This window comes from Aythya ferina (assembly GCF_964211825.1).
Source record: "Aythya ferina genome assembly, chromosome: 22".
NCBI classification, from domain to species: Eukaryota; Metazoa; Chordata; class Aves; order Anseriformes; family Anatidae; genus Aythya; species Aythya ferina.
In genome coordinates this window covers 2,868,022-2,882,328 of record NC_140320.1, presented here as the reverse complement: position 1 = coordinate 2,882,328, position 14,307 = coordinate 2,868,022, and the positions used below count along the sequence as shown (strand labels likewise).

Below are 14,307 nucleotides of genomic sequence, written 5' to 3'. Positions count from 1 at the left end.
CAGAAGTGGAATCTTTGCCGAATCGCTCCCGGTGGGGCAGGCGACCTCTCCATGAAAGCCTTTGGAGAGGGTGGGAGAGCGGAGCTGCCAGGGCCCCCGTGTGCTCAGAAAAAGGCTCGAAGAGGAGCAGGCTCTTGCTTTCCAGAAGTGGAGCACTCAGAGGGTGACCTGCACGGCTCTGTGTGTCTCCAAGGGAGTAGCAAAGAGGCACACCGAGCTCGCCTCGCCGCCGCCGAGGCACGCACAGCTGCGGCTGGGAGGGATGGAAATAGCAGAGCCACAGGGGTGTGGGCAGGTGGAAATGGCCCCAGTGGGCATCGCTGCACCTCCCTGCACGGCTGCATCCCGTGGCAGGGATGTAACAGCAGCAGGGCACGGGGGCAGGGGACCATAAAGGGTTCGTGTTGGTTCCGCTTAGGGGAGCCTGCAACACTCTGGATTACAGCCTCAGCGGATCTCCAGGGGAGGAAAACAGAGAAACCATCCACAGGCTTGATGTACGCAAAAAAAGAAAAGCACGAAGGAAATGCAAACGGTCTGTGTCCTATGAATCACTGCTGCTTCCTTCCCCGCGCTCCTGTCTCCTGCCAATTATCGCTGTTTGGGAACAGGAGATGTCCTCCCCTGGGCACTCGCTTGCTTTCGGCCCTACCCCTCTCTCCTTCCCAGTGCAGCCCTTCTGCAGGTCTGGCACCCGGCCCGCCAGCATCACCGCAGGGCAAGCAAGCACAGAGGCTTCCTTCTCTTCATCACTGCTCTCTTACCAACTCGCTCCCTTTGTCACGAAGACACCGGTTAACACACTTGAGCCCTGGTCACCTCCCCATCCCTTCTACTCTTTATTCCCCATGCCGGTGGGGTTTGTCCATGCTCCCCAGGAAGGAGGATGTGCTGTGGCACAAGTGGGACGTGTCCCTGCAGACGTGGTCCCTCCAGCAGCAGAGAGGGCACCTAATGGGGGCAGCCCAGAACCGCAGCGAGGGCAGGGACGAGAGCTTCGTTCCAGCTCTGGAGTCTGTTTTCCCCCCTCCTGCCCCACGATATAATTGCTAATTAATAATAACGTTTAGCTCTCAGATAGCGCATTCCATCTTCAAAGACCTCTGTCGACATTAGCGAATTAATCCTCATCAACCCCCCTGTGAAGTAGGTGACAATTATTATCTCTGCCTCGCAGATGTTAAATTGATTTGCAAAGAGGTCAAGTGACTTGGGGAAGGCTGGGGACTGCTCGGGTAGGGAGCATGGACGAGCATGTCTGCGGGTTAAACCCCACAAAATCCCATCTTTCACCCCAAGGGAGGTGGCCAGACCCAGTGCCCAGCCCTCATCCTCCTCCTGTGCTCCTTGCCCCTCAGGAGCTGCCCCAAGCGATGTTCACTGTGAACCCATTAAACCAACACAACGTGCACACCGGGGGCTTCCCCTGACATTTGCTCTCTCCTCCCTGGACCGAACATGGTGCAAAGCCAGCAGGGGAGGCTTTGAGGGCTGGACAAATTAGCAATAAAAATGCACAGGAAGAAATGAATCAGACAAAGACACCAGGAGCTCAGGTGAAGCAAGGGATGAAGGCGATTTCATGTTGCCAGATCCCCACAAACTTTTTTGTGATGAACTCTAAGGCATTACCTAAACTTGCTTTTGCTTCTGGCAAGGACAGCTTGTCTGGCAAGGAAAGGTGCGTTCGCACCAGGGAAACCCACGCCAGAAGCAGCTCCTGCCCACAGACAACATCTGCATGCCTTTACCATCACCAAGTTACCAAATGGGGGCGTATCCTTCATCCCTGTGGGACATCTTGAGCTCTTGGGATGTGCCTTTTTACCAAACCCGCGCACAGCACCTACCACACCACGTTCCTGCTTCCTGGCAGCTCAGGTGGGGCTGCACCACCTCGGGCAGTTTCCAGCCTCACAGTACCGATGCTGCTCATGCATGGTCCCATTCTCAGCCACAAGCTGCCTGTGCAGGGACCAAGCAAGCACAAGCTGCTGCCAGGCACTGGTGTGCAGCTGGACACTATTGGGGTGAGTGGGGACGGCAGCAAGGAAAGCTGTGCAGGCGAAGCCACCTGGAAGAGGGAGCATCGCCCAGGAACAGTCGCTTCTCCAGGCTCACAGTGATCAGAAACACAGAGGAAATGTGTAAGAATACGGGGAGTGGTAGTGCTCCCCGGCCCCTTCCCACCTGCAGCATCAGTAGCTTTAGGGGCACCAAGGAGAGGCTCAGCCCCAAATGAGGGACACCGTCTCTGGCAGCGGTGCCAAGACTGCCAGGCAGACGGTGCTCATAAAGGGTCTGAGATGCTCAGGCATAAGCCACGCATTCACATCCACCTCGTTTTCCCTACAAGCCACCTTGAGGCCTTTGGACAAGAGCAACAACAACCGCAGGGCCTGATCCTTCCCCCTACACCTACACCACCACCACGTGAAATCTGCCCCTTGGCTCCATCCCCATCCGCCTCGGCGTGAGGCGCAGGCAGAGCGGCGGCCTCCAAAAAACTTATTCCCATTCTCCCGCGAGCGCACAGGGGCTTACGGCATCAAAGGAAAATTAATCGGGCAGAGTTCAGGGCTTGAAACAAAGCCGGCTCGGGGAGGTGCCACGAGCCTCCCCCCTGGCTGCTTTATCTCTCCGTGCACACCTTGGCAGCGGTGCCGCGGCACGGGGCGAGGTGCCACCCGCACGCCGCCTGCGCCCCGACGCCAGCTCCCACCCCGGGGCGGCCCCGTGCCACCTGCGCCCGCTGCCCCCCGACTCCGGCAAGCAGGTAATTAACTCCCAAACAAAGGCAGGGATTTGCAGATTAAGCCAGGCCCGGGAAAGAGTGGGAAAACTCATTTACACCAAACAAAAGGGGAGGGGTGATTAGTTGCTCCAGTGACAACAGAAAAAGCCAGATAGGGCCAGGGAAACTGATAAAGCAAGGAGAAAGTGCTAATATCCCCCAGTTGCCTCCCCTTTTCATTTTTTTTCCCCTTTTCTTTCTAAGCACTAAAATTCCACCATTTTTTATCATGCAAATTTGTGTGTCTAAGTGAGATTAAACTCCGGCAGGCACCGTGCCTCCTTCCCCAAGTCCATTTCCAGCGCCGAGATAAGGCCAACTTTCCTTAATGCATCTTACAAGGCGGTGGGAGTGTTGTGCAGGCGCGCGGTGGAGACGGCTTATTATCAATACAAATAAGAGCTTTCCAGACACCGTCGTCCTCCTCCTCCTACCTCCCCTCTCGCTTTTAAACCCTGAGCCCCGGAGAAAGGCTGCGCTCGAGAGGCTTAAAGAGCTGAAGTGTCCTGGGGGAGGGTAGGGGGGGAAGAGGATCAGAGCACCCAGAGCAATTTCTGCCTTCGGTGAACCTGAGGGGGGAAGGAGGAGAGGAGGGGAAGGGGAAGCATCGCTCCTCAGAGGTCAGCAGGGTCAGTCCCAAGTCCTCCTCTTTAGGATTTCAGCCTCCCTCCAAGTGCAGAGCTTGCCCGTTGGGAGTGGGGCTTTCCTGGGTGTTGTTTCTCTGGGGTAAAAGCTTTTTGTGCCACTTCCCTGTGCTCCGCCTGGTCCTGCGGCAGCCCCTCCGAGGAACAAATTGGTGATGAACAAACCAGAGGGGTGTGCAGGGGTCACCTCCCAGGCGCTGCGGATGACAAGGACGCTGCCTGAAGGGCTCCTTTCAGGTCCCACAATAAACAGGCAGGAGGTGCTTGGGAGCTTTTCTCTCTTGGAGCTCCAGTTGCAAACCTCCTTGTGCCTTTTGCAGCTACGTTGCTGGCTAGCACCAACTTTGCATCCCCAACACCGAGCCTGGCCCCATTTGAAGCAGTCCCCGGCGTAGCAGGTCTGAACTTTGATGCATTCAGCACCACGGGGCTGTTGTCTCGTTCCCGGGCTCATTTGTCCCACATTAGTGCAGCAGCGGGGAGGAGAGATGCGCCAGCCTGCTATTCCTGGATCACCAGCGCTCACCTTTTGCCTTTCAGGGGAAGGATTTCAAGACTGACAAGTGTTTCTGAAAGCCTGACCGACAAGGAAAGGTGGGAGAAAGAGGGCTTGCGTCCTTTCAGAAAGAAGGTGGCTAAGGGGCAACACGATAACAACCTTCCCAAAAGCAAAAGGTTGTTACAAAGAGGACATTGATCAATTGTTCCCCATGTCCGCTGGGGATAGGATGAGAAAAACTCCACTTCATTTGCAACAAAGAAGGTTTAAGTTAGATATTAGCCATACGTTTCCTAATTATAAAGGTAGCAAGGCAGTAGAATAGAGCGTCTAGGGAGATGGAAGAACCCGCTTTGTTAAAGATTTTCAAGAATAGCTTTCACAAATGTTTGCCAGTGATGTTTCTGCCTCATTGCAGGGGGACAGGCTAAATTAGCTGTTGAGGTGCCTTCTACCCACCTATTTTGGGATCGCAGCCATCAATGGAGCCAACCTAGAAATAAATGTGCAGCGTTTCCCTTGTTGCACTCTTGTTTTCAACGTGGTCTTCAGCTGATTCTTCCCTGCTGCCCTGGGGGGCCATTCCCAACCCTTATATCCTAAAGAAAACTCTCACCTCTCTGCCCCCCTCCTGTTTTTTATTCTTTCCCCCCACAACACTGCTTCCTCCAGCAGCCCTTGGCACATACTGGGGATGCACCAGCTCCTCCTTCCTTCCCTCCATCCCCTAAAGCTTCGGACAGATGCACAGGATGGGTTGGGGGCTCTCAGCTGGGCTGATGAGCACCCATTACACCTGCCTGGGGGAGCCGCAGGCTGCTGATGTCCTGGGTGGATGGGGAAGAGCTCCTTGCCCCCCAGGCTGGTCCCTCTGGGGCTTGCAGCCTGCCCTGGGGCACGATTTAATTGCATCCTGCCAGGCTGGCGTGCTCATGCCTCCAGAGCTGTGCCCCCAGGGCCCTTCTGTGTGTACCCGGAGGAAATCAGGAGCTGTTTGGAGAGCTGTTTTGTTTCTTTCTGCCCTGGACTGTGTGTTGTGGCAAGCCGCACGCCTCCGTCTTTCTCGTTGTCACCTGGACTCACCCAGCCAAACTTTAATTGGGGTCATTCCAGCAAGCCTCCCTTTATTGGGCACGATGTGCACTTTCACACCCCGTCCCAGCGTGTTGCTGCAGATCACGCTATTGCCACCTTCCACCCAAGAAAAAGCTGCTTGAGCCAAGCAATAACTCTTGAAATTAGGGGCTGTGCTCCCGAGAGCCAGCATTTCCATCAGCAGCAGCAGGGATATTCAGCAGGTTATAGGGCTGAGCCCATCACCGAATCCTCCAGTACTTAACTGTACCACAGCAGGGAATTAAGATCTGACCTTTTACTCCTGTATCCAAACATCTCTGCCTAATGCTACAGCAAGACACAGGACGGATGAGCCTGGATGTCTGGTGATATGGGAAATTTAGGTCAGGAAACGGGAATCAGAAGGGAGGCAATATAAATTGCCCTGCATCGCCCCGGTGCCTGATAGCAACTTCAGAACTTGCGGGTGATCGACTTCGGCTTAAGGGACGCAGGCAGGTAATAACAGATGGCAAGATAAACAGCAAGGACCCGGGATGGCAACGCATCCTGCTCTTCGTGGTTAATGGAGATGGAGAAAGTCCGGCTCTGTTTAGTTTGCTTGATTGCTCAAAGAGGGAAGAGAAAACGGAAGGGGAAGGAGGGGGGAAAAGGCTTGGTTTGGGTTTTTCCCCCCCTTCTATTCATTAGGCTGTCAATAATGCTCAGGCCTGGCATATCGACGGCGGATTAGCTCAGCCCGGCTCTGTGTACAAGACCAATGCCTTTTTAACCCAGCTTGTTTCCAAATCAATACACCCATCAGCATTCGAAAATTAGCCCGAGATGAGATTCCAATAGTCAAGCTGGTGTGTCATGCTAAGAGGGCTTCTGGCCAAATCACAGAAGAAGGGGGAGGAAAAAAGGGATGCTAGCAAGGGATTAGAAATCCTCCATTAATCCTCCTTTGGGCTCCTCTGTACGGGCAGGATGGGTCCCATACATCCCACCACGTGGTGCCCAGCGAACATCCCCACCAAATCCCATGGCACAGACACCAGGAGGTGCCTCGTATGAACATCCATCTGCTCGGCCATCGTGCGTGGCCACGCTCGGATGTCCCCTCCTGAGAGCCCACCTGTGCTCGGCCACCGCGTGCGCTCCAGCCCCCCGTGCCGTCCCTCCTCCTCCTCGCGGGAGAGCACAGTTTGAGCACACAAACACATATTGTTGCTAGGCATACACACACCCCCGCAAAGTACACAAATCTGCCAGCTCTCTCTTTTCCCCCAACACAAATTTTACTTCAAGCATTGCCTCCAGCATAGGAAAAAAAAAAAATACAACAACAACAAAAAAAAACCAGCAACGTGGGTTTAGCAGTGATTATTTTGGGAGGCAGAGCTGCCTGTATCAGAGCCCCATGACTACTCCAGGAAAGTTGGCTAAATTTGACTGCAAACACTTGGGCATTGCCCAGCTTCAGTTGGACTCTCCAAGCATGAAGACACCCTTAATGTTTGCACCGAGTTGTCCTACACGTAGTAGGGTCAATGTAGGAGCAATGGCAGAAGACATCAGGGTCAAATGGATGAGCAGAAGTCAAGGCACCGTGCCCAACCCCTCTTTGGTCATTGTAGGAGCAATGGCAGGAGACACCAGGCTCAAATTGAGGACCAGAAGTCAAAGCACCACACCCAACCCCTCTTCGATATCCCTTCCTCTTACCTTGCACGATGAGGTGGACGCGCGATGTCTTGGGGTGATTGTCTGTCTGCACGGAGCAGGTGTAGGGGCCCTCATCGTACACGTCCACGTCGTGGATCTGGATGCTGTACTGGGTTTTGGTGTTGGCCAGGAGCACCACCCGAGGGTCCAAGCACCACTTGTCATTGCCGGCATAGAGGATGCTGCTGCGGTTCAGCCAGGCCACGCGGGTGACGCGGTTGTCCACGGAGCACCTGGGCAGAGGCAGAGGTGACCTGTTAGCGTGCTGCCATCCCCGCCTTCCCCAGCTCCTGCTCCTCCTCTCGGCACTATTTTTAGTTTTGCTGCCAGCAGCAGTTTCGGAGACCGAGTGTGGCGGCTCTCCAAAGAGGACAATGTCAGCACTTCGCCTGCTGTGCTCAGGGCACCGATATCCATCTAAACCCGCGGCTCAAGAGATTTACCCAAGAATTTCGCAGTTATTGCAGATCAGAGCCATCCTCCACCACTCACCGAAGGACCTTTTGCCCCTCTGTTCCCATTTGCTCCTTTGCTAACACAGAGACAACCACAGCCAAGCCAAAAGCATCCATTCTGAGTCCCAACCACACCTTTTGGGGAGACCTAGGTCGCTCCCTCCTGCCCAAAGCCATCGCTTGGTCTCTTCACAGAGCATCAGATCCCTGCAGCCAGGCGAAGAAATGCAGAGCAGAGCAGGGAGAGCCGTTCACTCTGCTTCACAAAGGAGCGAGGAAAATTTATCTCAGGAGCAAGCCAGCTTTGACACACCTCTAAAGAGAAACCTTGAGCTTCCTGCCATTTGTCCCCTCTGTCACTTCTTCCTTCCCTTTCCATCATCCGCACCACTGCTTCTCCTCCGCTTAGTGCATCTCTCCCCAGCTAAACATCTCACCCATCCGGTGATGTTTCAGAGGCAGAAATCTCCTAATTCCAGCCCCGTTAACAACAGGCACCACCCAGAAGACAGCACGGCGCAAACCCAGAAGGAGCTTAGCTCCTGAATGGGAACGTTGTTCTGTCCTGAGCAGCGGGGACCAGCCTGGCTCCCCGAAAAGGACAACACCAGCCCTGAAACCCTCCCTCTCCACACCCCAAATCAAGGTTTGCATCCTCCACTCTAACAAACCATCTCAGCCTGCTCCCCAACCCCTTCCCCGTGCAGCAGGGCCATGCAGATCCCGGCCCAAACGCCACTTCTCTCCAAGCAAGTTGGAGACCGCAGAGCTGTTATAACTTAGCCGAGCTTTGCTGGATGCCAGCGACGGCGGATAATGTTCCTACATAAAACCACTCAGCCTAAGCTCCGTTGTTTATATTCTCCCCACTCTACTTCATTACTTGTGCAGTGGCTGGGATGCAAATTAACTTTGGAGGCACTGAAAGAGAGCAGCCTCGGTGAGGTCACTCAGGGTAGCCTCGCCAAGGGCAAGGGGAGGCAGCGCCCCGTCTAAAGGGACTGACCCTGCTTTGTGGCGAATATGGGTGAAGGAAACTTTGGGCAGGGAACCAACTGCAAGATGTGAACTCCCCTGGGTGCCAGCTACTTGGCAGTGAGTCTTATATAGCCTGAATTTTGTCTTGGTGGGGCAGAGTCCAGCCTCAAGGGACTCCTTCTCCTTCTCACGGTGCCGCCACCACTTCTCTGCCTATGCTTCTGCCTTCCTCCTCCTCCTTCTCAAGGGCTAGCTTATCTCACGTGGACTCAGAAAGATTGTTTATACGAACAGCCACACAGCCCCCAGCTCGTTTTTACATCCCGATTCTCCCCAGGAGGTGGGCGATGCCATTATTCCCAGTCTATAGCCGTGGGAGGGAGATGCAGAGGAACGAGCGATCCTAAGTGCTCACTCGGCTCTGCCAGCAGAGAATGCACCTCAGGGGGACGAGCTGCCTCCTCTCCCCTTGCCTCTTTTTGGAAGTATCTTTTCAGCCCCTCTGAACGTGGAAGGAGCCTGGACAATGACCTCGAGACCCAGCATGGGGACGGTGGGTGCCCATCGAGGTGACTGCCCTCGGGGCAGCCTGGCTCAGGAGTCCCCTAAGGATTTGCGAGGCAAGGACCCAAGCTGTTGGCCCATCCTCCCTCTCTGGTGTGAAAACATCTGATAAATTAAACAATTTCATTGCCGTTCCATAATGATATTACGATAATAATAAATTAAATGCGAGCAGATTTTTATTATCTTCATAAAAAAAGCAATAGATTCAGCCTGGGCTGAACACCAAGAACTCAGATCTTGCTTGCTCTCAGCGGCTTTACAACTTGAGTCAAACCTTGGAGTTAAGTTGCTCGAGTTGAATAAAACTTTGAGATTTCACCCCAAAGGACGGTTTTATTATATTGTGCTCTGGACCTCAACAGCACCGGCAGCTCAGACCTATGGGGCTTTAATAAAACGCAGGTGGATATTTGGTCCTTGGCTCTGGCTTGCCCATCACAATGCAATGAAATGGGCTCCTGCAAGCACCGTGAGCAGCGTTTCAGCCCAAAAAGGGGGTGCCCACCCTCTCTGCTAAAGCCATATTGCAAAGAAATGCTGGCTGATGAGAATCCAGACGTGGCTTGAATTTCTCACACTGGGCCCTCCTGTGGAAATTATCGCTGAGGACCTGTAAGCAGGCAGAACTAAAAATATATATATTTTCTCTCTCCTCCTCCACGCTACTTTTTTGTGAAATGCATCGGCTTGGAGATCCCTGGATAATAATGGAGGCAGACAGTGTGTAATCCAAGCATTCCCTCTATCATATGGGCATTTAAGTGCTTTTGAAAAGCAACGGGGCTCAGGTAACGCATGAGGCAACAGTGAAATAAGTGCTTTTGCCCTTCACAGCACCTGGTCGCAATCTCTTCTTATCACCTAGACACGCTTCTCTGTCCCTGGGATCGGCAAGCTTAAACTTGTTATTTTATTTTCTTTCCTCCCTCTTAAAGCTCCTGAGCCAATATATGCAATAAACAGCAGAAACGGCTCTGGGAAGAGGCTCTGTGACCTTCGGGTAGCGGCGTGCTATTTTCGGGACGGCAGCCTGCTGCCACGGGGAGGGCTTCGATCCCCTCCCCGGTGCAGGTAACGGCAGGACAAGCCCCCAGCAGGAGCTGGCGAGCCCCTTCCTCCTCGCACGGCCATCAGCCAGGGTCCCCGTGGCTCGTTCCCTCCTCGCAGCGCCCCGATGCTCTTCCAGCCCCTCCATCTGCTCTATTTCCCTCCCCAGCAGCTCCCTCATTGGAAAGCCTTTGGCAGGGGTGGGCGGCTGAGCAGAAAGCCTTTGGTGGGGCTGGAAGCCAGGCTCCAGGCACAGGTGGGCAGCGGAGGCACCGCCGAGCTTGGAGGCTTCTCCTCTTCCTCCCTGCTCCGGGCAGGAGCAGAGCCCAGAGATGCTCCCCCCGCCGCTCCGGAGCATCCCTGGCTTCCTCCCACCCCGTGGTGTGCCAGGGAACGAGGGGGAAGAAAGGTCCCCAGGGTGCTGGAAAACAGCACTCGCCTCCGAAAAAGAAGATGTAAAAATAATTAAGCACAGATGAGGTAATTTTCTCTCTTAAGATCCTTAATCCCGGCTACGTTCCTGCTCAGAAAGCAAGGCCTTCTCCTCCGAGAAGATGAAGAGCTGCTGTCTCTCAGCATGAAGTGATGATCCTTCTCCCTCCCTCTCTGCCTCTCCTCTGGGAGACGGAGACGCTGCTAACACACCACTGTCACACCGCCCTGGGGGAGGCAGCAAGGCTTTGCAGACACCTGGCTCCTCGCTGCCCCTGGTCCTCTGCTCCCCCTGCCACTTGGACACACCAAAATGACCACGAGCAGCAGATTTGGGGCTTTTTAAGGTAACTGTGTGCACCAACAGAAGGACAGAGCTACGAGCATCCCCCCTGCCTATCCACTTGTGCCCCAAAGGGGAGCGGGACCCATCTGGTCCTGCCCTTCCCCACCCCTTTAGCATCTCCCAAAGCTTTTTGCCTTTGCTAGCTGCCCTCTGCAAGCAAGCTGGCCCATGAAGACTCCAAACCAGCCAGCCCTCACGTCCTCAAAATAAATAAGCACCGGGGCACCCAAGCTGTGAGCCCTGTCTGTGTCTCAGCCTGCCCCCGGCACCTCCCCGCGGTTTCGGCACAGACCCAGGTTGCACAAGCCAGCAGCGCCGTGCCCTCTTCAGTTTCTCTCTTTGCTTTCTCCAGTTTGCACACAGCAAATGTCAGGAGAGGAGGTGGCCCGACAGCGGGGGGAAGGAGGTTTTTAATTACTGATGTGCAGTAATTGGTGCACAACACTTTCTGTTGCCTCTTGTGCAGATCGCTGGTGTTTCAGAGGGCTGGGCTGGAGAGCACAGATTGTCTCAACCCAGCAGGACACACAAGAAATGAATAATGTTAATTAGGACTGAAAAGAGCTCAGCAAAATTAGCAACCTGACTGCTGCTTTCTGTGCAATTACCAGGGTACAAGCTCCATCCTGGGATGCAGGGACAGGGCTGGGCTTTCAGTGCCCACCCTGGAGAAATCCCCTTCCCACATCCAGGCCACTTGATGGAGTCTCACACGTGTTGCACCATGGCACCAAGCCATCATCAAGCATCCCAAGAGGCCTTTTTTTTTTTTTTTTTTTCCATCCAGGCTAATAATTCAGCAATTTCTAGGCACCTCTGGATTTGGAAGCAATCCCTTCCAAACTCTCAGCATTTTGTCTCTGCTACGGGTTAGCCCAATCTGGAAATCAGTTTAGAGGAACTAGCCTGGGATTTACTTTAAACCTGGCTGCAAAAGCATCCCGTGGAGACCTGGCAAGGAGAAGAGCTGCTCCAGCCCTGCTGGAGGGGGACTGCCCCCAGCCCTGTGCAGCATTTCGTGTCCCCAGCCCTGTGCAGCATTTCGTGTCCCAGACAGCATCTCCTGTTTGTGCATCCTCCATCACGCTATAAATGATCAAGTAAACTAGACCGCCGCCGCAGGCAGGAGCTTCACGTCTTGGATTTATTTCTGTGATTATCACATTTTATTGTTATTTATTAGGATTAATTAAAGGCCGGGCTGTGAACAACTCAATCCCATTCAAACACAGTCTCACTGCTCCTGTAGGCTTCCCTATGATGTTTTTGCTCGGGTGGCAACCAAGGTTTGGCATCAATTCCTGAGCAAATGAAAAGCCTGGGTCCAGGTGGGCACCCTGGGGACCCCAAACTCCTCGCCTACCCAAGGCATGGATGTGGTGAGAGCACGGGGAATAAAGCATGTAGGTAACATGCTCAGTCCTTCTTGCCTACCCGCCATGGGAGGGCTGGCATTGATTTCTCTGGTCCTGCAGGGATGCAGGCTTGGTGGGAAGAAAACAGAGCTAAACGGACTAATAATGGAGTGGCATTCAACACACACTGGAGGTAATTAGACTTTCAGAGAAGTCAGCTAATGGGAAAAGACCATTTCTGGTACCCCAGCAGAGGGTTTGAGGCATGCCTGCCCTGACTAGCCCTGCTCTCAGCCCAGCCTGCAGCTTTCCTCCTGGCTCTTCCCTGGGTAAAAAGCCAAAGCTGGAAGCAAACAGCACATGGTGTGCTGCCTGCTCATGCCAAGGGGCCTGGGGATGTGATCTTTGGGACAGGTGCTGCTCACGACCCCGGAGGTTGGGATGCGCCGTGGTGACCATGCTGCACTGGAGGAGAAGATCTGGAGGCTTTTGCCTGATAAATATTAAACCAGCATCCTCACCACCACCAACCAACCCGCCTCCCCCCTCCTTATTCCTTATTGTGGTGGGTGAAGCCATGCACGAGCACCTTTTAGCAGTCCGGCCCTTCTTCGGGAGCCTTTGGAGCATCTGCTCGCTTTTGGTGCACACACAGACCGTGCTCACCCGCTCGCTGCGGCACCGTATGCTCAGGCACGCACCCACACTTGGTTACAGCCGGACCAGTTTTGGCTCATGGCATCATTCAAAACGCGATGCACACAGCTGTGTGCTTGTGAAAAGTGACTTAAAAGGCCAAGCCCCGCTGCGTGGTGTGAAGCCCTTTCCTTGAAACATCTTCAGACCCAAGACATCCCACCCTCTGACCCCTCCACGTGCTGCAAGAGGCGCAGTAACACAGATGCCCAGCTCAGCCCCCCGAGCTTGGACGATGAAGCAGGACATGTGCAAACCCACGCTGCTTGCAGGACCCATGCGGGGACATTCACGGCAGAGGCACAGAGCAGCCCGTAGGCTTGCTCCTGCCTGCTGAAAGCCCCAGCTGCTCCCCAGGCTGCTCCAGGCTCCTCGCTGCTGGGGCTGCATGCCTGGGGGGTGTACACAGCGGGAAGATGCTCAGAGCATCCCCCAGGAGCACCACGGGCATCCTCATCCAGGACTGCACGATCAGCTGGAGGGAATCTCACGCGCTCACCGCGGTGTGAATCACCAAAAAGGCACATCCCCAGCACAGGGCAGCCCCCTCCCTGCAGGGGGGAGCCCACCCCACAGGACACGACCCGGTGATTAACCCAGAAGCAGGCTCTGGCAGAAAAGGGGGGTCCCTGCTGGGGCTGGTGCCTACCTCCAGCCCCCCCACGGCAGCCGGAGCATCTCCAAAGCCTGCGGGGTGAGCAGGTGCCCTCAGATCAGCTTCCACCCCGGTGCCTCTTCAAAATCACACTGAGCTGGTCAAAAGCAGCGCTCAGAAGTGGAAAAGAAAACCTTTTGTGCTTTCCCTTCTCTTCCTCGCCCAGGCAGAAGTTTCAGCTTGGTGAGGGCAGAGGGAGCCGGGGCTCGGGGGCGGGAGGTCCTGCCTTCCCCACCGGCTCGCACAGCAGAGCCTTGCAGCTCCCTGCCCTTCATTTCTGCCCTCTGCAAGGCTTTTAACGTAGCTGGCACCTCCTTTCCAGGGAGGGTGAGTTAATGCATGTTTGTAAAGTACCTGATCTCCTCAATTGAAAGTTTATACATGCAAATGATTCGCACTAATTACATTAATAATAATATACCGGGCTTCAAGATCTGCCTTGGTTCATTGCCCGGGATTCACGGAGCTGCAAACAACTCCCAGTATGCTGCCTTAGACGAGTTTGTTGGCAAATGCCAAAGAAGCAGGAGGAAACCAGAGCGGGGAGGGAGCGAGGAAGGCAGAACTGCAAAAAGAGCCGGAGCCCCCACTTTGCAGCACGCTGGCGGAGCACAAAGCGGGGTGCGGAGGAGCCCCGAGCCCCGTGGCACCCCCAGGCCCTGGGGGACCTCGAGGCCAGCACGGCACGGCCTGGTGCAGAGCAGGCAGGTCGCGATGCAGCAGGCAGGGACGGTTTGTCTGGAAAAGTCTTCCTGTCTCTGCAATGCAGCAGTGCACCAGCACCTTTCCAAGTCCCCTGCTCCCGTGCTCAGCTCATCCAGCCTTTCTATTTATCCTCCTATTGTCTCTGCTAACAACGGGGCTCTGCACATCTACAGCATCTTCCATCTCGGAGCGGGCGACAAAGCAGCGATGAGGGCAGGCACCACACGCAAGGGACACAGGACACGTGTCCCCAACCCTGGCTCCTGTCCCCGGGGCTGCCCACGCGTGGGGCTCACTCCGGACCCCGCTCCTGCCCCATCTGCTTGGGCGCCCTCCAAAAGTGCTGATGC

General features: G+C 54.8%; 1 protein-coding gene across 9 annotated transcripts in view; it reads right to left on the bottom strand.

Moving 5' to 3' along the window:
- Positions 1–14,307, bottom strand: part of LOC311422422 (protein CEPU-1) — a 329,684-nt gene that overhangs the window by 43,588 nt on the left and 271,789 nt on the right. For all 9 annotated transcript variants that reach the window (XM_084495452.1, XM_084495451.1, XM_084495450.1 and 6 more), the window contains one exon: positions 6,722–6,954. In XM_084495452.1, coding sequence (XP_084351578.1) covers positions 6,722–6,954 — 233 coding nt within the window. The remainder of the gene's footprint in view (positions 1–6,721; positions 6,955–14,307) is intronic.